At 41.7% G+C, this 25,975-nt stretch overlaps 2 protein-coding genes and 1 long non-coding RNA gene across 7 annotated transcripts in view; 1 reads left to right on the top strand and 2 right to left on the bottom strand.

Moving 5' to 3' along the window:
* Positions 1–21,480, bottom strand: part of STPG4 (sperm-tail PG-rich repeat containing 4) — a 47,904-nt gene extending 26,424 nt beyond the window's left edge. The window contains 3 exon segments of the mRNA XM_003481221.5: positions 16,857–17,114; positions 18,798–18,857; positions 21,257–21,480. Of these exon segments, the coding sequence (XP_003481269.3) occupies positions 16,857–17,114; positions 18,798–18,857; positions 21,257–21,337 (399 nt within the window). The 5' untranslated portion in view covers positions 21,338–21,480.
* Positions 21,481–22,692: 1,212 nt separating this feature from the next.
* LOC146404826 (uncharacterized) lies at positions 22,693–25,372 on the top strand. The gene is made up of 2 exons (XR_014842000.1): positions 22,693–24,741; positions 24,780–25,372. It is a non-coding gene; the product is annotated as an uncharacterized LOC146404826 (long non-coding RNA).
* Positions 25,014–25,975, bottom strand: part of CALM2 (calmodulin 2) — an 81,580-nt gene continuing 80,618 nt past the window's right edge. For all 5 annotated transcript variants that reach the window (XM_085019363.1, XM_085019362.1, XM_085019364.1 and 2 more), the window contains exon 6: positions 25,014–25,668. In XM_085019363.1, the coding sequence (XP_084875489.1) occupies positions 25,640–25,668 (29 nt within the window). In that variant the 3' untranslated portion in view covers positions 25,014–25,639. The remainder of the gene's footprint in view (positions 25,669–25,975) is intronic.

Raw genomic sequence — 25,975 nt, 5'->3', positions numbered from 1 at the left:
GAAACAATCCTAAAATCAATAAGGGACCACAAAAGACCCCAGATAATCAAAGCAATCTTGAGAAAGAAGAACAAAGCTGTAGGCATCACACTTCCCGATTTCAAAACTACAGTAATCAAACCAGTATGGTACAAGCGTAAAAACAGACACATAGACTAATGGAACAAAATAGCCCCCAAATAAATTCACACATATACAGTCGACTAATCTTTGACAAGGGTACCAAGAACACACAATAGGGAAAGGCTTCTCTCTTCAATAAATGGTATTGGGGAAACTGGATATCTACATGCAGAGGAATAAAACTAGACCCTATCTTATACCACTCACAAATACTAACTCAAAACGACTGAACACTTAAATGTGGCATGTGAAACCATAAAACCCCTAGAAGAAAACATATGGAAAAAACTCCTTGACATTGGTCTCAGCAAAGTTTTTTTTTTTTTTTTTTTTTTTTAAGATACGACACTGAAAGCACGGGCGACAAAAGCAAAAATAAGCAAGTGGAACTACATCAAAGTATGGCCATGGAAATAATCAACAAAATGCAAAGGCCACCTAAGGAATGTTAGAAAATATTTGCAAACCACATATCTGATAAGGTGTTAAGAGCCAAAATATGTAAGGAACTCTTTTTTTTTTTTGTCTTTTTGTCTTTTTGTTTTTCTAGGGCTGCACCTGTGACATATGGAAGGTCCCAGGCTAGGGGTCTAATAGGAGCTGCAGCTGCCAGGCTACACCACAGCCACAGTGATGTCAGATCTGAGCCAGGTCTGCGACCTACACCACAGGTCACAGCAATGCCAGATCCTTAACCTGTTGAGCCAGGCTGGGGATTGAACCCGCAAACTCATGGTTCCTAGTCGGATTCGTTTCTGCTGTGCCATGTCGGGAACTCCCCTATAAGGAACTCATATACTCGACAGCAAAAAAACACCAAATAATCCAATTTAAAAATGGGCAGAGTTCCTGCAGTGGCACAGTGGGATTGGCAGTACCTCCAGAGCACTGGGACACAGGTTCAATCCCTGACCTGGCAGAGTGGGTTAAGGATCCGGCATTGCCATAGCTGTGGCATAGGTCACATCTGCACCTTGGATCTGATCCCTGGCCCGGGAACTCCACATGCCAAAAAAGAAAAAGAAAAAAAAAATGGGCAAAAGACCTGAATAGACATTTCTTTCGTAGAAGACATACGAATGACCAAATGATATGGAAAGGTGCTCAACATCACTAATCATCAGGGAAATGCAAATCCAAACCATAATGAGATATCACCTCACACCTATAGAATGACTATTATCAAAAAGACAAGAGATAACAAGTGTTGTGCAGATGTTTAGAAAATGAAACCTTTGGGTACTGTTGGTGGGAATATAAAATGGCACAGCTGCTATGGAAAGCAGAATTCAGGCTTCTCAAAAATTAAAAGCAGAACTATCATAGGATCTGTCAATCCCACTTCAGAGAATAGATCTGAAGGAAAAAAAAAATCAGCACCTGAAAGAGATTATCTGCACTCCCATATTTACTGCAGCATTATTCACAGTTAACCAAGCTATGGAAGTAACCCAAGTATCCATCAATGGTACATATGGATATAGTGTACATATACTGGAATATTATTTGACCATAAAAAAAGAAGGAAACCCTATCATTTGCAACAACGCGAATGACCCTGAAGGGCATTATGTTAAATGGAAGAAGCCAGACAGAGAAAGACAAATACCATTTTGCAGCACTTATATGTGGAATTTAAAAAGGCTGTACTCATAGAAACAGTAAAAGTCCAGGAGCTGGCAGGTGGAGGAAATGGGGAGATGTTGGTCAAAAGACCTTTTTATCAGATAAATAAGTTACAGAGATACGATGGAGAGCTTGGTGACTGCAGTTAATAATACTGTACTGTATACTTGAAAATTGCTAAGAGGGTAGATCTTAAGTGTTCTTATCTCACACACATTATCTCACACAAATGGTAACTATGTGCGGTGACAGATGTGTTAATTACCTTGATCGTGCTGATCATTTCACAGTGTATACATGTATCAAATCATCGCATTGTACACCTTAAGTATAGTTAGTTTTGTCAATGACACCTCAGTAAAGCCGGGGGGGAAAGAATTAAAAAAATCCAATTCGGTGATCTAAAGATAGTAAAGACAGTGAGACTTGAGTGGGGTTTTAAGGAAGGTAGGACTTCCTTGAGGAAGAAGGGGTTCTAAGAAGGAGAACCTGCAGAGGAGACTGCCTCTCTGCCCGTTGTGAAACTTGTTGCACACCACCTGGTTGGCTCTGTTGTCCCAGGGTCCGTGGACAGTAGGGGAGTGTCAGGGAGGGGATGGATGAAGGAAGGGAAGCAGAGAAGGAAAAGGAATGAGAAGCCAGGAGAAGACTATCGGGACGTCCAGGGCTTCCTATGTTCCAGGAGCTGGCAGGGAGGAGCAGGGTTACGAAGTCCTGGGAAGACTCCCTGCCGGAACGGACAATCTCCCCTTGGCCTCATATTATATTAAAATCAGATTTAAAAACACCATACTGCCTTTATTGGAAAAGAGGCGTCCACATCCTGCCGTTATCTGCCACGTGGAAGTCCAGCTATTACATTTCACCCTGCAGCTGTCTTTCCCATATTAATACAGAATTATGACCGGACAGCCAGCTTTTTGTGGACTCAGTGATAATAACATTAAATACAGTAAAAATTTTTTGATGAAATATACAACAATGTCCTGATGCACCTGTGCCTTGTTCACTACTCACCTGACAGAATAAACAGCATGGAAACACGAGTATTTTTTTTTATTATTATTATTACACTGTGGAAGCACAGAAATGTATTTTAAGCAGGAGGCTCTCTTAGGGGTCACAACATTCTACTTCTTGATTTTGATGAGAAAACCCAGGAGTTTGCTTTCTATTTCCTTTTACACTTTGCATGTATGCTTTACACTCCTTGCTCTCCAGCTCCCTCCCTCCTCTCATTCAGGCACGTGTGAACACACATACACAGAAGGGGAAAGAAGAGAACTGAAAAGTGAGAAAAAAACCCAAAACCTTAAAGCAGGTGTTTATTCATCTACATTCAGCAATGACATAAGATTTTTTTTTTTTTTTTTTGGTCTTTTTGCTATTTCTTGGGCCGCTCCCGCGGCATATGGAGGTTCCCAGGCTAGGGGTCCAATTGGAGCTGTAGCCACCGGCCTACACCAGAGCCACAGCAACGCGGGATCCGAGTCACGTCTGCAACCTACACCACAGCTCACGGCAGAGCCGGATCGTCAACCCACTGAGCAAGGGCAGGGACTGAACCCGCAACCTCATGGTTCCTAGTCAGATTCGTTAACCACTGTGCCACGACGGGAACTCCAACGTAAGATTTTTTAACTGAAGCAATAATGGAAAAACTCTTGCACAGCATTAGTCTACAAAGGAATACTAGTTATCTGAAGCATTTTTTTTCTTTTTTTGGGGGGGGGTCTTTTTAGGGCCGTGTCTGAGACATATGGAAGTTCCCAGGCTACGGGGCTAGGGGTAGAATAGGAGCTGCAGCTGCCGGCCTACACCACAGCCACAGTGATACCAGATCTGAGCCACATCTGTGACCTACACCACAGTTCACAGCAATGCTGGATCCTAAACCCACTGAGTGAGGCCAGGGATCAAACCCGCATCCTTGTGATACCTAACCCGCTGAGCCATGATGGGAACTCCAAGTAGCTGTAGCTTCTGTTTGCCCTACTTTACTTGGTATTGGCCATTCTTCGATATATATACATATATATATTTGTTTGTCTTTTAGGGCCACATCCGCGACATATGAAGGTTCCCAGGCTAGGGGTCTAATTGGAGCTGTAGCCACTGGCCTACACTGGCTCACGGCAACACCGGATCCTTAACCCACTGAGCAAGGCCAGGGATCGAACCCACAACCTCATGGTTCCTAGTCGGATTGCTTTCTGCTGTGCCTTGACAGGAACTCCTCTTCGCTATTTAAAATAGCTGCAGAGAGGACTGACTTTTTTCCATGACGTCTTGAATAGTCAGCTGCCTTATGTAAAGGACTGCTTCTCTGCGCAGAGCTGAACTTGTTGCAAACTATCTGGATGGGTCTATTGTCCATATATATATAATGTATGTGTGCATGTATATACACAGTATATATACTCATATACACTATATACATTTTCCCCCTAATTCCTACATATGCTTCTGGGTTCCTCAGTTGCAACGTAAGGCTCAGAGAATCTAGACAATGTGCCCATAAAAATGGTTGATCTAGGAGTTCCCCTTGTGGTGCAGCAGAAACAAATCTGACTAGTGCCCATGAGGACAAGGGTTCCATCCCTGGCCTTGCTCAGTGGGTTAAGGATCAGGCGTTGCTGTGAGCTGTGGTATAGGTCACAGACATAGCTCCTGGTGCTGCTGTGGCTGTGGTGTAGGCTGGCAGCTGTAGCTCCGATTTGACCCTGAGCCTGGGACCCTCCATGTGCCACAAGTGTGGCCCTAAAAAGAAAAAAAAAGTTGATCTAGTTAATTAATGTTTTGATCCATGTTGATTAGGCACTCAGAAATCCTGCACTAGCTTGGAATCATAAAAATCTGCAGGATGATATTAGTGTGGATACGTAGTTAACTGAGTTGTGCCAACCCCATCAAGGACAGAAAACTAGAATAAGTACAAAATACCCAACCCTGCTCATTAGGCTCTTGGTTTGAGAATATTTTGAGAACCCAGACCCATAAATAGTTGGGACAGAAGGAAAAAGATTTTTCAGACCTTTAGACTCTATAAAGAATAATTATAAGGCGAATGCAGCCACAGGCTGGCAGGTTGTTTTAGGCCCTACTGGTAGAAATTTCATCTTGTACCTTCTCTCTGAGAAAACAGTATCCTACTTCATACTGAAATATCACTGACTCACCATGCAAACCCCTTTAGGATCTGAAAGACAGACAACACAGCACTTTCTCAAAAAAGAAGCCCGCCTAATGACACCAATCATAGTGTTCTTAATTTTACCAACACCCTGTAACCTTCAGCAGCTCTAAGTGAACTAAGAACTCTTAGTGGGTCCCCATGCCTAAGGTAAGTTTTCTGTATCCACCTTTCAAAATTCACTTTGACAAATTTGCATGTGACAATCACTGCTTTGCCATGCAGTTGCTCTCTGAGAGTTCAGCCTCAAATAATATCTGCTAAATGTGTCAACTCGGAGCACCATTATTTTTTTTTTTCATTTAAATGCACAATGAATTGTTCCATCTTATTTGTGTTTTCCTCTTCTTTATCCCAGCACTTAAGACTTAAGTTCCCTGAAGTTTACCTGTCAGCCACTTCCTAGGCACAAAGTTTCTCTCTGCTGGTACCTTACTCCTTGAAAAATCATCCTGTTAAAAATGTCTTCAGCTGTTATTTACCACAGAGCGCTTTGCAAATTAACATGTCTACAGAGACATCATGACCACAGCTATGAACATAGCTAACAAAAATCAATGAACCAACCAGGTTTTCTCAGCCTCCATCTCCCAATCAGCTATTCAAGGATGTCTTTAGAACACATTAAAATGGATCCTTGGGAGTTCCCGTTGTGGCTCAGCAGAAACGAATCCATGAGGACGCAGGATCACTCCCCAGCCTCGCTCAGTGGGTTAAGGATCTGGTGTTGCCGTGAGCTGTGGTGTAGGTCACAAATGCAGCTTGGATTCTACATTGCTGTGGCTGTGGTGTAGGCTGGCGGCTTCAGCTCCAATTAGACCTGTAGCCTAGGAATTTCTATATGCTGAAGGTGTGGCCCTAAAAAGACAAAAAAAAAAAAAAAAAAGGATCCTTGGATTCATTCTCTGAGTTAATAGGGGCGCTGTTCCAGCTGGGCTACCCCTTTTTGACCTAAAACAGATACTGGGAGGTGGCAGAGGCACCACATTTGTTTTCTTTCATATGAGCTTGATCTTCTAAAGCAGTGCTAAAGCCAACCTCAACAGAAATTTAAGGCAAATTTTTTGTTGTTGTTGTTGTTGGCTACACCCTCAGCATACAAAAAAATTCTAGGCCAAGGAATCAAATTCATGCCACAGCAGTGACCCAAATCACTGTAGTGACAATGCCGGATCCTTAATCCACTGAGCCACAGTGGAACTCCAAGGCAATTTAAAATTTTGTTTAACTGTGTTTTCCACTGAAATCTTCATAACCTAGGAAGTGAAGAGAAGTTTTAAAAAGGAAAATTAAAAGAAATAAGAGGAAAAATATTCGTTGGAAAAATTTTTGATTTCTTCACAAATGAGCATGACCGAAAAGAATGTTGCGAGCACACTGAAAACAAGTCAAAATCTATAGGAAGGGAAAAAAGTAAAGGTGAGATGCCTTGCTCCCTACCTAAGCCCTACTTCCTAAACAGAAACCAGGGTTAATGATTGCTTAAGTATCTCTCAAGAAAAACAGTATACATTTAACATCATATACATATGTTTTCATTTGTACAAATGAGATTATGCTGTAATAATCTGTTTCTTAAATTTTTTCATTTTATAATATATCTTGGAGATGCTTCCATATCAAAACATGTAGATTTACCTCATTATTTTTAATGGTAGCATGGTATACCACAGTATGGATGTACCACAGTATATAATGAGCCCTCTAGGTAATTTATAAACAATCCTTAACCCACTGAGTGAGGCCAGTGATCGAACCCGCAACCTCATGGTTCCTAGTTGGATTCATTAACCACTGCGCCGCAACGGGAACTCTGGCCCTATGTGCATTTAAAACATGACCAAGAATCATCAAATTGCCCCCCACAACACTTGCAACAATTTATATTCATACAACTAGTGTATGAGAATATGTTTCTGTATCCCTTTTGCCAATATAATGGGTACCATCCAACTTAAATTGTTGATCATCTGATAGGTGAAAAATTGTGTCTATCCACTTGTTTTAATTATTTAATTATTAATGGAATCCAAGCATCATTTTATATTATTTTAGCAACTGGTATATCTCATTGTGAAGTTCTAGCTCTTATCACTTGCTGATTTTTATTTGCATTTCTCTAATGATTAATGATGTTGAGTTTCTCTTCATGTGTCTATTGGCCATCTGTATGTTTTCTTGGAAAAATGCTTACTCAAGTCTTCTACCATTTTTTAATTTTTTAAATTTTGAGCTGTGTGAATTGTTCATATATTTTGGATATTAACCCCTTCCTTATTGGTCATAACATTTGCAAATAGTTCCTCCCATTCAGCAGGCTGTCTTTGTTTCATTGATGATTTCCTCTGCTGTGCAAAAATCTTTAAGTTTAATAAGGTCTCATTTGTTTATTTTTGTTTTTGCTTTTGGGTGAGGAGGCAGATGTGAAAAAATAATGCAGTGATTTATGTCAAAGACTGTTCTGCGTATGCTTTTTTCTAGGAGTTTTATGGCTTCTAGTATTACATTTAGGTCTTCAATCCATTTAGAGTTTATTTTTGTATATGGTATTAAAGAACGTTCTTCTTCTTCTTCTTTTTTTTTTTTCATGGCCACATCTGCAGCATACAGAAGTTCCAGGCCAGGGACTGAATCTCTTCCACAGCAGTGACCCAAGCCACAGCATCTGGCCACACTAGATCCTTAACCAATAGGCCACCAGGGAACTCCAAGAATGTTCTAATGTCACTCTTTCACATGCAGCCTTCCAGTTTTCCCAGCACCTCTTAGGAAAGAGATTGTCTTTTCCTCATTATATATTCTTGCCCCCTTTGTCGCAGATTGACCATGGATGTGTGGATTTATTTTTGGGCTATTTATTCTGTTTCACTGATCTATGTGTCTGTTTTGTGTCAGTACCATACTGTTTTGATTACTGTAACTTTCTAGCACAGTCTGAAGTCCAGATTTTTTCTTTATTCTCAAGATTGCTTTGGCTATTCATGTTTTTTTGTGGTTCCATATACATTTTAGAATTATTCCAGTTATGTGGAAAATATCAAGGGTATTTTGACAGGATTGTGTTAAATCTGTAGATAGCTTTGGAGAGTATGGCTATTGTAACAACAATAACTCTTCCAATTCACGAACACAGGATATTTTTCCATTTCTTTGTATAATCTTCATCAGAGTTTTATAGTTTTCAGAGTACAGGTCTTTCAGCTCCATGATTAAGTTTATTCCTAAGTATTTTGTTCTTTTTTTTTTTTTTTTTGTCTTTTTTTGTCTTTTGTTGTTGTTGCTATTTCTTGGGCCGCTCCCGCGGCATATGGAGGTTCCCAGGCTAGGGGTTGAATCGGAGCTGTAGCCACTGGCCTACGCCAGAGCCACAGCAACGCGGGATCCGAGCCGCGTCTGCAACCTACACCACAGCTCATGACAATGCCGGATCGTTAACCCACTGAGCGAGGGCAGGGACCGAACCCGCAACCTCATGGTTCCTAGTCGGATTCGTTAACCACTGCGCCACGACGGGAACTCCTATTTTGTTCTTTTTGATGTGGTTTTTAAACAGGAGTGTTTTCTTGTTTTCTCTGATAGTTCATCATTAACATATAAAAAAGCAACATATTTCTGTATATTAACCTTGTGTCTGACAACTTTACTGAATTCATGTATTAGTTCTAATAGGTTTGTTTTCTTTTTCTTTTTTCTTTTTTTTTTTTTTTTTTTTGGTGTCTCTGCCTTTTTTTTCTTTAGGCCACACCTGCAGCATATGGAAGTCCCCAGGCTAGGGGTCAAATCAGAGCTGCAGCTGCTGGCCTACACCACAGCCACAGCAGCACCTGATCCAAACTGCATCTGCGACCTATGCCACAGCTTGTGGCAATGCCAGATCCTTAACCCACAGAGCCAACTTGCATCCTCATGGGCACATGTCAGGTCCTTAACCTCCTGAGCCACAATGGCAAACTCCTCTTTGCTCATTTTTAAACCTGAATGTCCACTTCAGTTGGATGATAAGAGAATATGGCTCACTTTTACCCTTTGATGGGAGAGTGTTGAAGCCACAGAATTAGTGGTCAGCATTTTCCTAAAACTTCCTTGTAGCTTCTCTCCCTTATAGCACTCTGCTCTTCCAGCCTGGCTGACCTTGGTCACCAGTGACTCACTGGCTACAGACTGGGGCAGAGTCACCACCTTCTCTTTGTCCCATTCATTGTAGGGAGGCTTTGGCACAGACTGAGCTGACTTCAGGTTGCTGAAATGCCCCTGGCATGTTCATGTCAAGTGTATGCTTTACTTATTTTTTAAATTTTTATTTTTCTTGCTTTTTAGGGCCTCACCCACAGCAATATGGAGGTTCCCAGGCCAGGGGTCAAATTGGAGCTACAGCTGTTGGCCTACACCACAGCCACAGCAACGCTGGATCTCCAACTCACTGAGAGAGGCCAGGGATTAAACCTGCTTCCTCATGGATACTAGTTGGATTTGTTTCCACAGTGCCACAACAGGAACTCCCTCAAGTGTATACTTTAAGCTTTCCCATTTAAGTCTCTGGATCCATGTTTCCCGTTGAAAACATAAACAGTAGCATTTGAAATGGTCCTGGACTTATTCTCTACAAGGTGGAGTGGCATTCAGGCCCAGTTTTTGTGGGAGCATCTTGGCATTGCATCGCAAAAGACTTAGACATCTATGTGCCCTTTCCTCAACAACTTCACTCTCTAACTAAAAGCAGGAAGTGGCTGAATATGCAGCATTAGCATTAGGCTGTCCTTATAGAAGAATACTCTGCAGCTATTTAAAATGATGTACAGGGAAGTTCCCGTAGTGGCTCAGTGGTTAAGGAATCCGACTAGGAACCATGAGGTTGAGGGTTCGGTCCCTGGCCTTGCTCAGTGGGTTAAGGATCTGGCATAGGCCGGCAGCTACAGCTCCGATTTGACCCCTAGCCTGGGAACCTCCATATGTCGCGGAAGTGGACCAAGAAAATGGCAAAAAGACAAAAAAATAAAAATAATAAATAAATAAATAAAATGATGTACAGAGTACATGATGGTGTGGAAAAGATATAAAATATATTTCCAAAGGGAAAAAAATTCTAGTTTCTGCCAACAGCAGCCTAGGTTATTTGGATGATGAACCTTCCCACTGCACTCAACTACTAGACGCAAGGGATACAACATTAAAAATAAACAAGAGTTTTTAAAAAGATATGAACTTGATGACAAGATAAGGAATATAAGACTCCCAAACCAAGAGAAAGCAAGAAGAAACCAGAGAGGCAAATGGCCCAGTTTTGCTCATAGATGTTTGCTGGTCCAGCCAAAACTCTGCAAAAGGAGTTCCCATCATGGCGCAGTGGAAACAAATCCAACTAGGAACCATGAGGTTGTGGGTTTGATCCCTGGCCTTGCTCATTCAGTTAAGGATCCAGTGTTGCTGTGAGCTGTGCTGTAGGTTGCAGATGCGGATCTCATCTTGCTGTGGCTGTGGTGTAGGCCAGCAGCTATAGCTCCAACTGGACCCCTAACCTGGGAACCTTCATATGCTGCAGGTGCAGCCCTAAAAAGCAAAAAACAAAAACAAAAACCAAAACCCAAATAACTCAGCAGAAAACCAGAGTTGGGTTTGAGTGAACATCAGAGCCCTCGAAGGATCCAGAGGCTTTGACCTGAGCCATCAATGATGGTGATCTAATGGGAATCCTACCCACAGGAATTGGAGGCCCCAAAAGGGGACTTACTAAAAGCAATCCTCCCACCTCATCCTGATGCTGAGAGGACTGCAGAGAGAGTTGTCTTGGTGTTAAGCAGAACTGGAATAGAGGGAAGAAACCCACCCTTGACAGAGTGTAACCGTGGGTTGGTCCCTTTCATGGATTCCAATCCAAATTCCCATCACTGGAGAGATCCAAGAACATATAAGCAGTGCATTTTAAGTGGGAGCAGACTGGTCACTCCCCTTAGTATCAGCAGAACCAAAAGCAAACCTTCTCTGAAGGAAAACACTTTCATCTTAGGTGTCAGGGAATTCCTGAAACAATTTTTCAGGGGCAATGAGCAACACACAGTCAAAGATAACCACACATCCAAGGAAACAAAATGAATAAGGCCCAGGCAGATATCAGATATGTGAGGAATCCTTCAGGCATGTGTGCATTTGGCAAATATTAACCATCGGACACTGTTCCAGAGGCAAAGATATAACAGTGAAAAAACAGCTAAGTACTCATGTCTTTATGAAGCTTCACTCTCATGGGAGGAGACAGACAATAAACAAAAAACGCAAAGTGCAAGTAAATTATATAGTATACGGATGGCTCTACGTGCTAAGAAAACAAACAAAAAGAGCAGAGAAGGGAAGGTTGAGGGTGTCAGGTGGCCAATTTAAATGGGGCTGATTGAGAAGGTGACACACGGATAAAGACTGAAGAAGGAGAAGGGGTGAGCCAAGCAGATATCTGGGATAAGAGCATTCTGAGGAAGGAAGATGCGGTGCAAAGCCCTGAGGTGCAGGGGAGTAGCAAATTCAAGGAGCCATCAGGAGGAGGCCAGTGGGGAAGGAAGAGAGTGAGCGGAGGCGTAAGAGATGAGGTCACAATGAAGCCAGTCCCCTGTCAACCTGTCAACCCTGAGAGCAGCCACCCAGAGGTCACACCCACTATCACAATGCCTGAACCTAGAGGTTCCCAATCAGGAGTGGGTTTTTTGTTTGTTTGTTTGTTTTTGGTTCTCTCCTTCCCCAGGAGACATGTGGGCAATGTCTGGAGACAGGGTTGGTTGTTACAACATCTAATTATCCAGAAATGCTGTTAAACATCCTACAAAGAACCAAACTGCACCCCCCGCCCCTTCACACACACCACAAAGATTATCCTGTCCGAAAAGTCAATAGTGCCAAGGGTGAGAAATCCTGGATCTGACAGAAAAGGGGAAAGTCAACAAGGCTGTTGGATAGACAAGCCTGGGGTTCAACATAGAAGTCTGGGTGGGAGATAGACATTTGGAAAGTGCACACAAAGAGCTGGTGTTGCAAGCCTTGAGATGATCAGTGGGCAATGAGCATAGATGGGGAAGCAATGTGGGTGCCTGGGGCACTCTCACAGGAAGGGGGCAAGGAGGAGGGGCGGAACCCCCCAAAAGGCTGAGAAAAAAGAATGAGGATTGAGGGGTTCTCTTGTGGTGCAGTAGGTTAAGGGTTGGGCTTTGTCACTGCAGTGGCTTGGGTCACTGCTGTGGCTCGGGTTTGATCTCTGGCCTGGGAACTGCCACCTGCAGCAGGCAAAGCAAAAAAAAAAAAAAAAAAAAAAGTGATTGAGGAGGAAGCGTCGAGGGGAGATGTAAGAGAAAACCACCCAACAGAGCGAGAGAATAAACAGACTAGGGAAGTCCACTCGGTGCCCAGGGGAGGTGAAGAATTTAAAATGAGACTAGTCATTCAGTTACACGGATACAGGTGCAAAGTTCGCAGAGGGATTTGACCAGGGTTGTGGCTTTGCCAAACAAGGAAGATGAGCCATGAGGGGCCGGGGAATTGAGAGCGTGTGCAGGGAATAACTCTAATGATTACCTTTGGAACTTAAGCTTTGAAAAGAAAGAAAACATTAGAAAGTTGAGAGGCAATGAAAAGTGGCAGTGTAAGCAGATAGGGTAGGAGGTCCCCAGAGAAAGAGATGCAGGCATGGCTTTCTTGACATAAGAGAAGCCATTTTTGGCCTAAGCTGTTTTTCGATCTCAGCCTGGCCACGGTGCTTGTCCTTGAATAGGACTTAATTAATGGACTTAAGTGAAATGAGGGGATGTGGGAACAAAAGAAAATCAGTCAAGAAACAATAATTCAGCATAAAACACTCCTAGTTCCTCCTAGTCCTGGTGAGATATATATATATCTTCATCTGCTACATGTCTTTGAGTTCTGCAGGCACTAAGGCCCTCATCCAAGTGGAGGATGAAACGGTGATGTTGACTCTCCTGACTTCAATCAACTAAAGCTTGGACTCTGTCAACCTTGGCCCCAGTTCTCTGATGAATTCTCCTCCGCTCAAGCCCCTTCATGATAACATATGGGCCCTTAGCTTAAAACTTCCCCAGTTTTGCTCTTGGGGAGACACTGCTTTGGGAAAGCAGTGTCTTTGGGTGTTCTCCTTACTTGCTGCAATTAGTAAGTCCTGCCCTTCTCCTGCTCTTTGGCTTGGTTCTATCTTTTGGTTCAACAACCACCAAGAGGAAAAACTCAGCTTTTGGGATCAATGGATTTACAGATTGGGAAGAACGGAAAAACTGTTGAGGCTGGGAGACAAGAGGAAGTGAGGCAGAAGATTAGGGGAGAGTGATCAGAGTGGGATGCATGCAGCTGAGATTATGGAGGGTGAAATGATCAGTGTTGAAGAAAATCTAAGGCGTGAGCGGCTGATGGAGGAGAGAGTTCAAGAAATTGAGAAGCCAGATTTGGAAAATCATCATTGTCTATTGTGTACTGAAATTATGACAGGAGTAGTGGAAAGACTGCCAAGGAGCAAAGGGAGCCAAAATCATCCAGACATGAGGTGCCAGAACCCAGGGATTAGTGGATGACGGCAACACAGGGGAAAAGTGGGTCATAAAACTACATAAGGAAGAGAGATGGTGCCACTTTTGTATGTGTGTTCTAAAATAAAAACATTACTTCTCTAATAAGAAAACACAGATTGTAAAAATTGTAGATCCATGATCAAATACTCTTTGGAAAAAGCCAGATACAGATGATCGTGCACGCGCACACACACACACACACACACACACACACACACACACACACACGAAAGGATTCTTTGATACAGGTTCTCCAGTTGAGTTACATGCTTCAGAATCAAGGTATTAAAAATAGTAAGAGATGCAAACTATTGCCTTTGGAATGGATTAGCAATGAGATCCACTGGGAACTATGTCTAGTCACTCATGATGGAGCATGATAATATGAGAAAATAGAATCTATACACATAGGTGTAACTGGGTCACCATGCTGTACAGCAGGAAAAAAAATTGTACTGGGGAAATAACAATTAAAACAAACAAAACAAAACAAAATAGAGCTTTCTTACAAATAAAGAACAGCACTAATGAGGTATAACATAAATAATCTACGAAATTTAGGGCACTTGAGAATGTTGCTCTACCTCAATAAATAACAATGATGTATACTGTATTCACCTTAAATTCAAATTATTATTTTACTGAATTCTATTTAAAAAACTGAAGTTTGAATTTCATTGGTGCGTAAGCAGTGTTACATCTGAATAGCCCTCCTCTTAATGACTGTATTGTCATATATCTTTGAAACAGAAAAGTAGGAAATCACTTAACTCTCCCAGTTTCCAGAGCTCAAGCCTTTGTGGGAGAGGGGGAGAAAGAGGAGAAAGGAACAGGAAAGTTACGTTTTCAGAAGGTTTTATCCAGCCCTTTGGGTAAGCCAAATTCTTTTGGTCTTTTAAAGCTTTAAATTTTGCCTAATACCAACCATGTAGATTTTCTCCTTTCGACACTGGGCCCAGCGTTACCCTCAGAAACCTCTAAAAGCCAGCAGAGAAGCACCAGGAGGCGGTGGAGGCTGAGGCAAAATGCTCTCGCCTTGGAGGTGGCCAGAACGATCTCGCACGTCGCCAAGTTACCTGATACTAAGACGTAAACGTCTAAGCATAATTTAGTGTTTGTATTCATCCGCCGAGGCGAACAGGATAAGATTAACCCGATGAGCATTTATCATTCTGCCCGGTGTCAAAGCTATAATTTGCAAAGCCGTAGGAAGGGTTCACGCTTGGGATACATGTGCTCATCCGGCTGGAAAGATTTCTAGTCCATCCTAATAACCACAACCCCTTTCCATTTAGTTCAACCTCCGGTTGCAATGCATCTACTCCGGGTATCACCATATTATGCTGATACGGTTGTAAAGCCTGGTACTATTTTTGGCTCCTTTGTAAATGGACGCTATTAAGGCCCAACGTCCCAAATAACAAAGTCCAAATCCCAACACTGGCCCTTGGGCTCAGAAGCCTTCAGTTGAAAGTACTATCTCGCCTATTTATTTATTTATTTATTTATTTATTTATTTATTATTTATTTCTTTTGCCTTTTTTAGGGTTGCATCCACGTCATATGGAGGTTCCCAGGCTAGGGGTCAAATCGGAGCTACAGCTGCCGGCCTACACCACAGCTCACGCAACGCCAGATCCTTAACCCACTGAGAGAGGCCCGAACCCGAATCCTCATGGATCCTAGTCGGGTTTGTTAACCGCTGCACCACGTCGGAACTCCTGTGTCGCCTATTTGTTAGCTATGCGCCTATGACCCTGTTGCTTCATCTCTATTCACCTCAGTTTTCTCATCTGTAAAAGGGGGATAGCATCTGTTTTGCCGGTTTCAGAATGCCTGCGAAGAACTACTAAGAAAATATATGTGGAAGCTCACAGTAAACTATTAAGAGCCACATGGAGGAGTTCCCGTAGTGGCTCAGTGGTTAACGAATCTGACTAGGAACCATGAGGTTGTAGGTTCGATCCCTGGCCTTGCTCAGTGGGTTAAGGATCCGGCATTGCCGTGAGCTGTGGTGTAGGTTGCAGACGCGGCTCGGATCCCGCGTTGCTGTGGCTCTGGTGTAGGCTGGCAGCTACAGCTCTGTTTCCACCCCTAGCCTGGGAACCTTCATATGCCACAGGAAGTGGCCCTAGAAAAGGCAAAAAGACTGAAAAAAAAAAAAAAAAAAAAAGAGCCACAAGGAGTGAGGGTGGGGGATAAATTGGGAGGATGGGATTAACACATACACACTACTATGTATAAAACAGACAGCCAACAAGGACCTTCTTATAGCACAGGGAGGTCTACTCAATGTTCTATAGTAACCTATACGGGAAAAAGGAATGGATATATGTATAACTGACTTTGTTGTACGAGTGAAACTAATACATTATAAAACAACTATACTCCAATAAAAAAATTTGTTTTTGTTTTTTAGGGCTGCACCCACGGCATATGGAGGTTCCCAGGCTAGGGGTCCAATCAGAGCTGTAGCTGCCAGCCTACACCACAGCCACAGCAACACCAGATCCTTAACCCACTGAGCAAGACAAGGGATCGAACCTATGTCCTCATGGATGCTCGTCAGATGTGTTAGCCACTGAGCCATGATGGGAACTCCTCCAATAAAATTTTTTTTTAAATAGAAAAAAAAAAAAAAAAAAAGCCGCAGGAATGTTATCTTGTATCCAAAGTCCAGGGAGCTCAGCTTTTGAATCCCACCCGACACTGAACTCTCCCCTGGCATTTCCTGCTACACTATTTATCTCAGCCCTTGATCTATTCTTGTATTGTTACTGAACTATTTCCCAGTCAGGAACATCTTCCCTCCACAGAGCCTAGCAGGGCTATAAGCCCAGCAGGCTCTACATTCTCAATATCACGCATGGTCTGGTGGAGCTGAGAGGACAATCTGACCCTCCTGGTACCACATTTCTATAAGAAACTCTTCCCAAAGCTTCCTTACTGTCCAAAGTTATATTCACGCTCTAATAAGGGGACTGCTCACCAAAAGGCAGGGCTTTCTCTTTAGAAGAAGAGGGCACACTGATAAAGTGCTTAAAGATGCCAGGAGTATGGCCCCATTACACACAAGACCCCAGGGGCTCCTCACGTCAGGGGAACCCTGCCGAGAGACCCCAGCGAAGGAAAAAAAATTTCCCCATGTACTCACTTTAGTTAAGGAGTTCTCATAGGGAAAAATCTTGCTGGGCATATTTGCAAATGAGGCAGCCTTTTGTTTGATGCCTGAAGGAAATAAGGCATCCTCCAGGTGTTCAATTTCTCCTGGGGAAGATATACTTTGAGGAGAGAGAATTCTTTCCTCGGGGCCTCTTGAGAGCTTTCCCACACCAAGTCAACAGCTAGTAGTGCTTTACCTGATCTCTGTAAACCAGCGTGCTGGGGCTTGATCGCGGTTTGTCTTTAAATGAGTAAGTGGCTATTTGCTTCTTTAACAAGTCCAAGAAGTCAGGAGGCATGTACTGGGGAAGGTCATTTGGTACCGGATCGTTTCTTTGCACGAGAGGTGGTTTTCCCCGTCCTTCATTTTTAAAACCGTAGGTTGCTATCACTGGATTTAATAGAGATTCTTCAATAAAGGTTTTCAAGTGGTAAGTGCCAGGATTAGGAGTGTTCTGGGGAGGAGTGACATCATTTTTCAGGTCAGTGTGTACACTGGTAACATCTTCTAAAGCATCATTCTTGGAAAGGCCACCTCTAAGTGGCATTTCTTTTTGTTTTAAAGTTTAATTATTTATTTATTTATTTTATTTTTTTTTTCTTTTTGTCTTTCCTAGGGCAGCTTCCCACGGCATATGGAGGAGGTTCCCAGGCTAGGGGTCGAATTGGAGCTGTAGCCGCTAGCCTACACCAGAGCCACAGCAATGAGGGATCCGAGCCGCGTCTGCGACCTACACCACAGCTCAAGGCAACACCAGATCCTTGACCCACTGAGCAAGGCCAGGGATCAAACCCGCAACCTCATGGTTCCTAGTCGGATTCTTTAACCACCGCGCCACGATACGAACTCCTAAAGTTTAATAAAATTCTTATCGAATGTAGTAAACGCTCCCAACAGAACAATATTTCAAGGCAAGCATGATGATTTCCTCCTTTTTGAGACAACTGCTAAGTTATAACAAATGGGTTATGGCCATAAAGTTTTAAATTTTAAAAATTTTCAAAATGTAGTTTCAGAGATACTTAAACTTGAGATTCAGTTTGACTATAAATGTCAGGTCTTTCATGGAACTCCTCAGGCTAAGTTTCATGACTAAATAGAAGTTATCCTACTTCTGCTGAGTCGATACCACATGTTTCTTTCTAGCCCTAAAGAAAGGATAGTATCATGAGACCGAGGATGAACTGGTAGAACACAGGGTCTCATCAGTCCTGTAAGAGGTTTGGTACTTTCAAATCACAACCACAGGATGGCTGAATGGCCAGACCTGACAGTTCGGTTACCATTGTTTTTGGGGCCATCTTTCTACTGAGCTCTCAGCTCAGGTCCACCATTGAAACTGATTCAATTCCAAGATGGCTTTGGTCCCTGGGGCCCCTCTGCTGCAGAAAGGTACGAATAGAAAATATTTCTACCACATAGAAACGATATATCTCGAGAGGGGGATCTTTGGATCACCTTTGTTTCATATCTTACCACCTTGTTTTCATATATTGACCACGTTAATAAAAGTTATCACAGGCTCTTACTTTTTTTCTTTTTAGGGCCCCACTTGGGCCATGTGGAGGTTCCCAGACTAGGGGTTGAATCAGAGCTGCAGCCACTGGCCTATACCACAGCCACAGCAACTTGGGGTGTGAGCCAAGTCTGAGACCTACACCACAGCTCATGGCAACACCAGATCCCCAACCCACTGAATGAGGCCAGGGATCAAACCCGCATCCTTATGGATCCTAGCTGGATTTGTTAACCGCTGGGCCATGAAGGGAACTTCACAGGCTCTTACTTTTTATCTAACATAAAAACTGAAACCAAACTCCTTTCTAGAGTGCATGCTTTTTCTTCCTTGTGTAATCTCACCAAGATCATAAGCTAGATTGACTTTATCAAGATATCCTGTAAAATACCTAGATCCCTAGAGTTTTTTTTTTCCTAGAGTTGTTTTACTTCCAAGATTTTATTGCACTCCAAATTTAATTTCTCAGTCACATGTAGATACCAAAACTATAAGTATGAAATGAGGCTCACATAGATTTGAATAACCATTGTTTTCTGACAATTAAGTAATAGTAAGACTGATTAAAACACTAATAGGAGTAAGAATAATTTGAAAAGAAAAGGCTGAAAATATACGTACTGTTAATGCTATTCTCCACCATCCTTCTCTTTCCAAAGATGATGTCTTCTGGGTTGGTTTCTATTAATAAACATAAAATGTGCTTATTCATTTGAGAAGTGATCCCTGGAAGTTAAATATCACTTATAAAACATTTTTTTTAAACTTTTTTGGCTTTTAGGGTTGCACCCATGGCAAATGGAGGTTCCCAGGCTAGGGGTCCAATCAGAGCTGTGGCTGCTGGCCTACGCCACAGCCACAGCAACTCGGGATCCGAGCCGCATCTGCAACCTACACCACAGCTCACAGCAACACTGGATCTATGACCCACTGAGCAAGAGATCAAACTCGTAACCTCATGGTTCCTAATCAGATTCATTTCCACTGTGCCATGATGGGAACTCCTATAAAACATTTCTTGAAGAAACTAATACCTGCACCAAACTGGTCAGCCTGAATTAAGATAAAAGCTACATAATGATAAATTTTGCCTGTAATACTCCAAGAAATTGATATTTTATGATCTTAAGTACTTTTTAAATATCTAAATTTCCTTTGGGTAATAGAATAATAAACATCCCTATCTTAGATGTCATAATGATAATTAGAGGTGATAAAATTCGGTGCTCTTAGGGAGAAAAGAGTTGTGTAAATCCAAAATTGTATTAGTACAGTTGTTATTAAGACTTACGAGGAGTTCCCGTTGTGGCACAGTACAAATGAATGCAACCAGTATCCATGAGGATGTGGGTTCGATCCCTGGCCTCGCTCAGTGAGTCGGGGATCTAGCGTTGCTGTGAGCTGTGCTATAGGTCGCAGACACAGCTCGGACCTTGTGTTGCTGTGGCTGTGGTGTAGGCAGGCAGCTACTGCTCTGATTGGACCCCTAGACTGGGAACCTCCATATGCCATGGGTGCAGCCCTAAAAAGCAAAAAAAAAAAAAAAAAAAAAAAAAAAAGACTTACAGCTCAGGGGGCTCAAGGTAAAAATGTATAGTAATAAAATTAATGTATGTGATATAGGGATGCAAATTCCTGGAGATATGGCAAATATTGGAAACTGCCATTTCCTAGATTTACTTTTGCTATCAAATATGTATCCTATAAGCCAGCTGTGACCTGAAGAGGCAGAATGACAGAGGAACCAGACAGACTTGAGCTTGAACTCCAGGTCGGCCACTGGCTAGGAGCACTAGGCAAGTTAACTCTCAGGAACCTAAGCTTTCTCATAGGAGTACAAAAAAGGCACCAGTGCTGGCATGAAAATAAGGCATCATAAAGACTTGTACCCACAACCAGGGCTCAGTAAATGGAAGCTTTTATTTTTAACATCTCATCTGCTATGAAGCAGATTATTTTGATGTTCTTCTGTTTCCAAGGATGCCCATCTTCCACAGTAAGTATTCTACACCCATTTATCATCCCGCATTTGTTTCAGCCTCACTGTTGGCAGCACAGGTTATTTTTTCTTTTTGTCTTATTTCCATTAGGTAAAATCATTGAAATATTGAGTTCTAGTTGCATTTGGAATGCTCTTATTATTACTGCAAAATATAGGTTATCTCAAGCCACAAGGCATTACAAGTAACAAAATCTAATCAGTAAACTGATGTAATTCATTCTTCCAGTCTAGCAACTCATATCCATTTTACTTATAGGTACCTCTGTATTTCAGTTTTACCTTGAAATATATGTATTTCCCTTAAAAAAAAAAAAAGTTCTTTCGTATGCACCAAGTCTGAATTTCATCCTATCATTCCCTTCGTGAGATGTATGTTGAATCTTTTCTGTTGCACATTTATAGTCACAGAAATCAAACTTTTTCAGGCAGGTCAAGACAAATCTCCACCTCTATCTAAGACCAGGAAATAAGGTGGGAAGGGAGAAGTAAACATGATACTCGCAAAGGAAGGTAATTGGCAGCTGCTGTTTTGTTTTGCCGGACAGGTGATCTAAACTTCACCTATCTCTCACTTCAAATCCACTTTGGGGACGAATCACTTTACACAAAATAGGCTGAATATCTCCTGCCCAAATTTATTTACACAAACTAAACAAAGATAGTTTCAACTATTTCATAAATAATAAAACGGGAAGTCGGGCAAAAACGTGTCCAATAGGCTAGGGAAGGAAAAACGCATTCTCTCGGCAGAAGAGGGGACAATCAAAGAATTCTAATAACCCTATTAGTTGTCCGGCGTAATTAATGGTAGTTAAGAAGGGGGAGAAACAACACGGAAACCAAAGAGCGACTGGGAAGGATAAGAGAGAGCCAAAGAGGAAAGCAAACGAGGTGGCGCTCAAATACTGATTAAGAAAAAAGGATGCAGGTATAGCCACGAGGGCCGGGAGAGAACGGTAGGGAGAACCGAGGGGTGCAAGGGCCTGGGATTAGAGAGAGGTGGGATTTTTGGCGGAGGAGCCCGGTTGAGGGGAACGGTGTTCGGTGTGGTGGGGTCGGTGGAGGAGGAAGGCAGTACCGAGGCTAAGGAACCACAATGGCCACGCCTCAGGTCTTCCCTTACGGCAGTGGAGGTCACGGTGATGGTTGGCTGCTCCATGGCGGCCTCCTAGCTCCCTGGGCCGAGGCTGGCGTTCGGTTGCCTGGAGGCGCCTGGGTTGTCCTGCTCCCGAGCATGCGCAGGAGACCCTGGCTCCACTGGTGGGGGAGGGGAAGCAGGCACATGGGTGGAGTCCGAGGAAATGGTTCGAGGCCGTCGTACACATGCCTCCTAAGAAAATTCAGAGGGCTCTTGAGTCGCCAGAGAGCCCTCGATAAGTATCTGCGCCAAGGGAGCCTTGCAAAGGCGGCTTGTAAGGGCTAAAGCGTCCCATGATCTCCAAAGGCCTTTTCCCTAATAACCCCTAGGCAAGGAATCAGCATGCTTGCTAAGACAAAAATCAGTCTTAGCAACCACTTTCTAAGATTATTTCTAAACTCCTCCAGATGGAAATTCTAGGTGTCACTTTGAGAAGTGAGCCCTAGACACAAGAAGCTGTGAAACCACAGACCACTGTTTACTGTCTTTATGGACCCTTTTCATTTTTGATCTCTTAGCTGTAGCTTCTCAGCCTATTAACAACCCTGTGAAGTAGGTATTAATCCCATGTTACTTAATGAGGAAACAGGCTTCCTTGGACAATCTAGCACAGCTGATTTCACATCACAGAGAAATGGCAGAGCCACAGTTAAAACCCAGGTCCCACTGCCCACTTCACCCTGGAGTTTCCGCTTCCTTTCACACTTTTAAGAAAAATGTGGATTCAATTCTTCCTCACCCCCTTTCCTAAAACCATCTTAATCTTTCAGTTAAAATTGCACTTACTAAATAAACCAGTGATCGATCCAGTTGCCAAATCCAGTGGGGATTTTTCAAGCTCTTAGCAAACCTGACCTCCATTTGTCATTGCTGCATTGATTGTTCCTTTCTGGAATCCCTCTTCTCCCTTAACTACCAGGATTTGAAAGCTGGCTGCAATTGCTGTGATTTATTGTGCTTCTGTCTTAAAGAGGTGATAATAAATTGGCACCCACATGGGATGATTATGATTAACTTGAGTGAAATATTTGGAACCATGTCTGGCACAGTGCATTCAATAAATTATCATTGCCTTCAGAACAAAACCAAAATTTCCCTCATTAGAACTCGATGGTCTGCTGTATTTGCAGATCCCACACATGCCACCTTCACATTTTTTTGTATCCCCCAATTTTAAACATATCTAAAGCACAGGTTTTTGTCCTAATTCTGAGCCCTTTGAACACAAGAATTAAAACATTTGTTTCCTTTCAGAAATAAAACCAGAGGATGGACTATAGCAGTGCTTTTCAAAAATTAATACGCATGCAAAATAGCTGGAGAAGTTAAAACATATTCTGATTGAGATTCTAGGACAGAGCCTAACATTTGACATCTTTTTTTTTTTCTTTTTTTTTTTCTCTTTAGGGCCACACCTGTGCATATGGAAGTTTCTAGGCTGGGGGTTGAATTGGAGCAACAGCTGCCTATCACACAGCCACAGCCACGCAGGATCTGAGCCATTCTGATCTACAGCTCTGAGCAATGCTGGATCCTTAATTCAGTGAGAGGCCAGGAGTCAAAACTGAATCCTCATAGATCCTAGATAGGTAGGTTCTTAACCCGTTAAGCCACAAAGGTAACTACTTAACATTCACATTTCTAATAAGCTCTCAGATGATTCTGTGGGTGTTTTTGAGTAACAAGAGACAGGAGTATTCCACTAAATTTCTCCTAAAATACGGGGATTCTAAATTCATTTAATGTAGCCTTTAAAAAAAGGGAAAAAGAAAATGGGGCGGGGAGCCAGGCACCAGGTTTGAAATCAAGAACTGAAATAGTTAAGAGCAAGAAGTAAAAAAACAGAACTTTCACAAGTGATTAAGCCAGTCCATCACTATGCTTAATTTCATTTTCTCATTTTGGCTGAGCCTGTAAAACTGGCTCAGCAGACTAGGGACTGGTACCCTAGAGACTAAATGAATATGATGAAAGGTACAGTGAAGTCCAGAAACCCATACAAGGTATGAAATATAAGGGAACACCTAGATGAGAAGACAGTTTTGTGTCTCAAAAATAGAAACAGCATGGGTCATCCATTTCAAGGACTTTACCAGTAAGACTAAGTATGTAGAATAAACAAAAAGGTCCCTTTAAGACAACATTGTTTTGCACATCACTGAGAAGAGTTTAAGATTTTCAGATATATAACAGGCAGTTTTTAAAAGTGAGAGAGTCTTGTGAATACAAGACTACATTAAGTAGAGACCAATGAATGGTGCTTTTGCTATGCATCAGATCTTTAATAAGAATTCTAGATTAAAGGAGTTCCTGTTGTGGCTCAGCGGGTTTAGAACCCAACTAGTATCCATGAGGATGCAGGTTCAATCCTTGGCCTCACTCCGTGGGTTGAAGGATCCCGCATTGCTGTGGTGTAGGCCTGCGGCTATGGCTCCCATTCAACCCTTAACCTGGGAACCTCCACATGCCTTGGGTGCAGCCCTAAGAATACTCTAGGTAAAAAGTACATATTCTAGGATCATTTTTAACTGCAACTGATTGTCTTGGTTAGATTTATTGTAGAGCAGACATGCTAAAGTATTGAGAAGAAGTATTACTGTGATCCTAAAAATAAATCTGGAAAGTTTTGAAATAAGATTATGTAAAACTATGCTAAATGCTTTACCTAACATTATTATATAAAAACCAAATTAGAAACCAGCTGGCTAAGTTATACCCATTTTACAAGTAAAGTAACTGAGGCTCAGGTAATAATCGACTTTTTCAAGGTTATGCACAACAGTGATCTGAATAACACTGCAATAAAACTTGAGAGCCCATGTTTAATATTCTGGGCATTACTGTGCCAACACATCAATTTCCTCCCACCAAATACCTATTTTGGCCTTCCTTTTGACTAAACTCTGAAGGTCTTCCTATTTGATTGATCAATATGTAATATTAATATTATATTAATACAATTGATTTCTGTAACTGCCCTTGTCCCATCTTACTTAACTCTTCCTTCACTGACCATCCAGTTTTCCAACAGAACTAATTAACAGTGGTATTAAAATAGTCAAAGATGGGCCAAACAGACTGCCTCTTGGGAAATTAAAAATCTTGTAAAGCTATAATAATCAAGGAACAATTATACTTAAATGTTTTAATCTTGGCTCTGGTTTGCTATGGAATCTTTCATTAAGTATTAAAAAGGTAGTTAGAAAAAACAAACAAACAAACCCTGATAACCACCTTTTGAGTAGCTTCAATTACTGAGAAAGCAATGGTTCAGAAGCAAGCAAAAACTAAAACAAGTGTTTAGTTACTGTCAATCCACTACTAAAGACACCTTTTTGTAAAACATGCTGCAGATAAGCAGGCACAACGGCAACCTCTTTTTGGTAGTACAATTAAAAGGTACAGTGAAACATTAGCATGTAGAGGTAAAACATAATGTACAGTGAAACATTAGCATGTAGAGGTAAAACATAATGACCCTTCCCCAAATTTGGATTTTTGTTTTAAACACATTTTTGTTTTTAAGTCACCTCATGACTAAAGTCAGTATGAATAAATGGATGCTGAAATTTAAACACAATTTTAGATAGTCAAAAAAAGCACTTGGCTAAATTATACCAAGTAGAAACCACCTCTACATTTGAATGTTAAAATTATTCCACCTCAACAATTAAATGACTCAGATTCAGAGCAACAGTTGGGTAAATTGTAATTTTTTTATTGGAAAACAAATATACAACTTGGAATGGATTTGAGGCAAATTGTGCCATAAGCAGATTTTCTTTAAGTGGCTAAAACAAAGTTTAAAAAGCAAGTAACAATAAAAGAAAATGTTTCTGGTACAGGACCAGCAGTACAAAAAAATAGTGTACGAGTACCTGGATAAAACACCCGTTTTGCAATAGTGCAACTTTTAAGTACATATTGTTGACTGTCCATAGTCCACGCAGAGTTACAACTCCACACTTTAACAACAACATGCTGACAGTTCCTAAAGAAAACTACTTAAAAAAAAAAAAGGCATAACCCAGATGTTCCCTCATTTGACCAACTCCATCTAAGTTTAGATGTGCAGAAGGGCTTAGATATATCCAGAGTAAGCCACATGCAACATGTTACTTGATCAATTTTCTAAAATAAGGTTTCAGGACAATGACAGTAAGATAAGGGAAGAAAACATGGAGGAATGAAGTCCTAATTACTATACATGCATATTTTTTTTTTTTTGACAGTAGGGGAAACCTTTTACAGATAAGTTACAAACAAAGAAAAGGCAAATAAACAATTTTGTACAAGAAATTTAACACATTCTGTACAACGTCTTCACTTTGCTGTCATCATTTGTACAAACTCTGAAAAAGAAGAAGTACACAAAATGTTGAGTCAATGGCAAAAGTCTGACAAAACCAATCTATTCAATCACTGAGCAGTCTCCATTCCTCTTTCCCCAAAATTACCAAGTACAGCAGACAGCTAATTTATTGCCATGGCTAGATCTTCATAAACCAATTTTTATTAATGAACAAACCAAATCAATGCTTTAGATGAGCTATTATAAATAAAAACCATTCTTGCTCCTACTTAAGTACCATTATGACACTTTTTTTTTGTCTTTTCAGGGTCGCACCCAAGGCACATGGAAGTTCCCAGGCTAGGGGT

Source organism: Sus scrofa, chromosome 3, assembly GCF_054392235.1.
Source record: "Sus scrofa isolate SSC_HxYL_T2T_F1_AM1 chromosome 3, Sscrofa_HxYL_maternal_Yorkshire_Landrace_v2.0, whole genome shotgun sequence".
Lineage (NCBI taxonomy): Eukaryota > Metazoa > Chordata > Mammalia > Artiodactyla > Suidae > Sus > Sus scrofa.
Note: the sequence above shows the minus strand (reverse complement) of the source record. Positions and strands in the feature narration are given on the sequence as shown.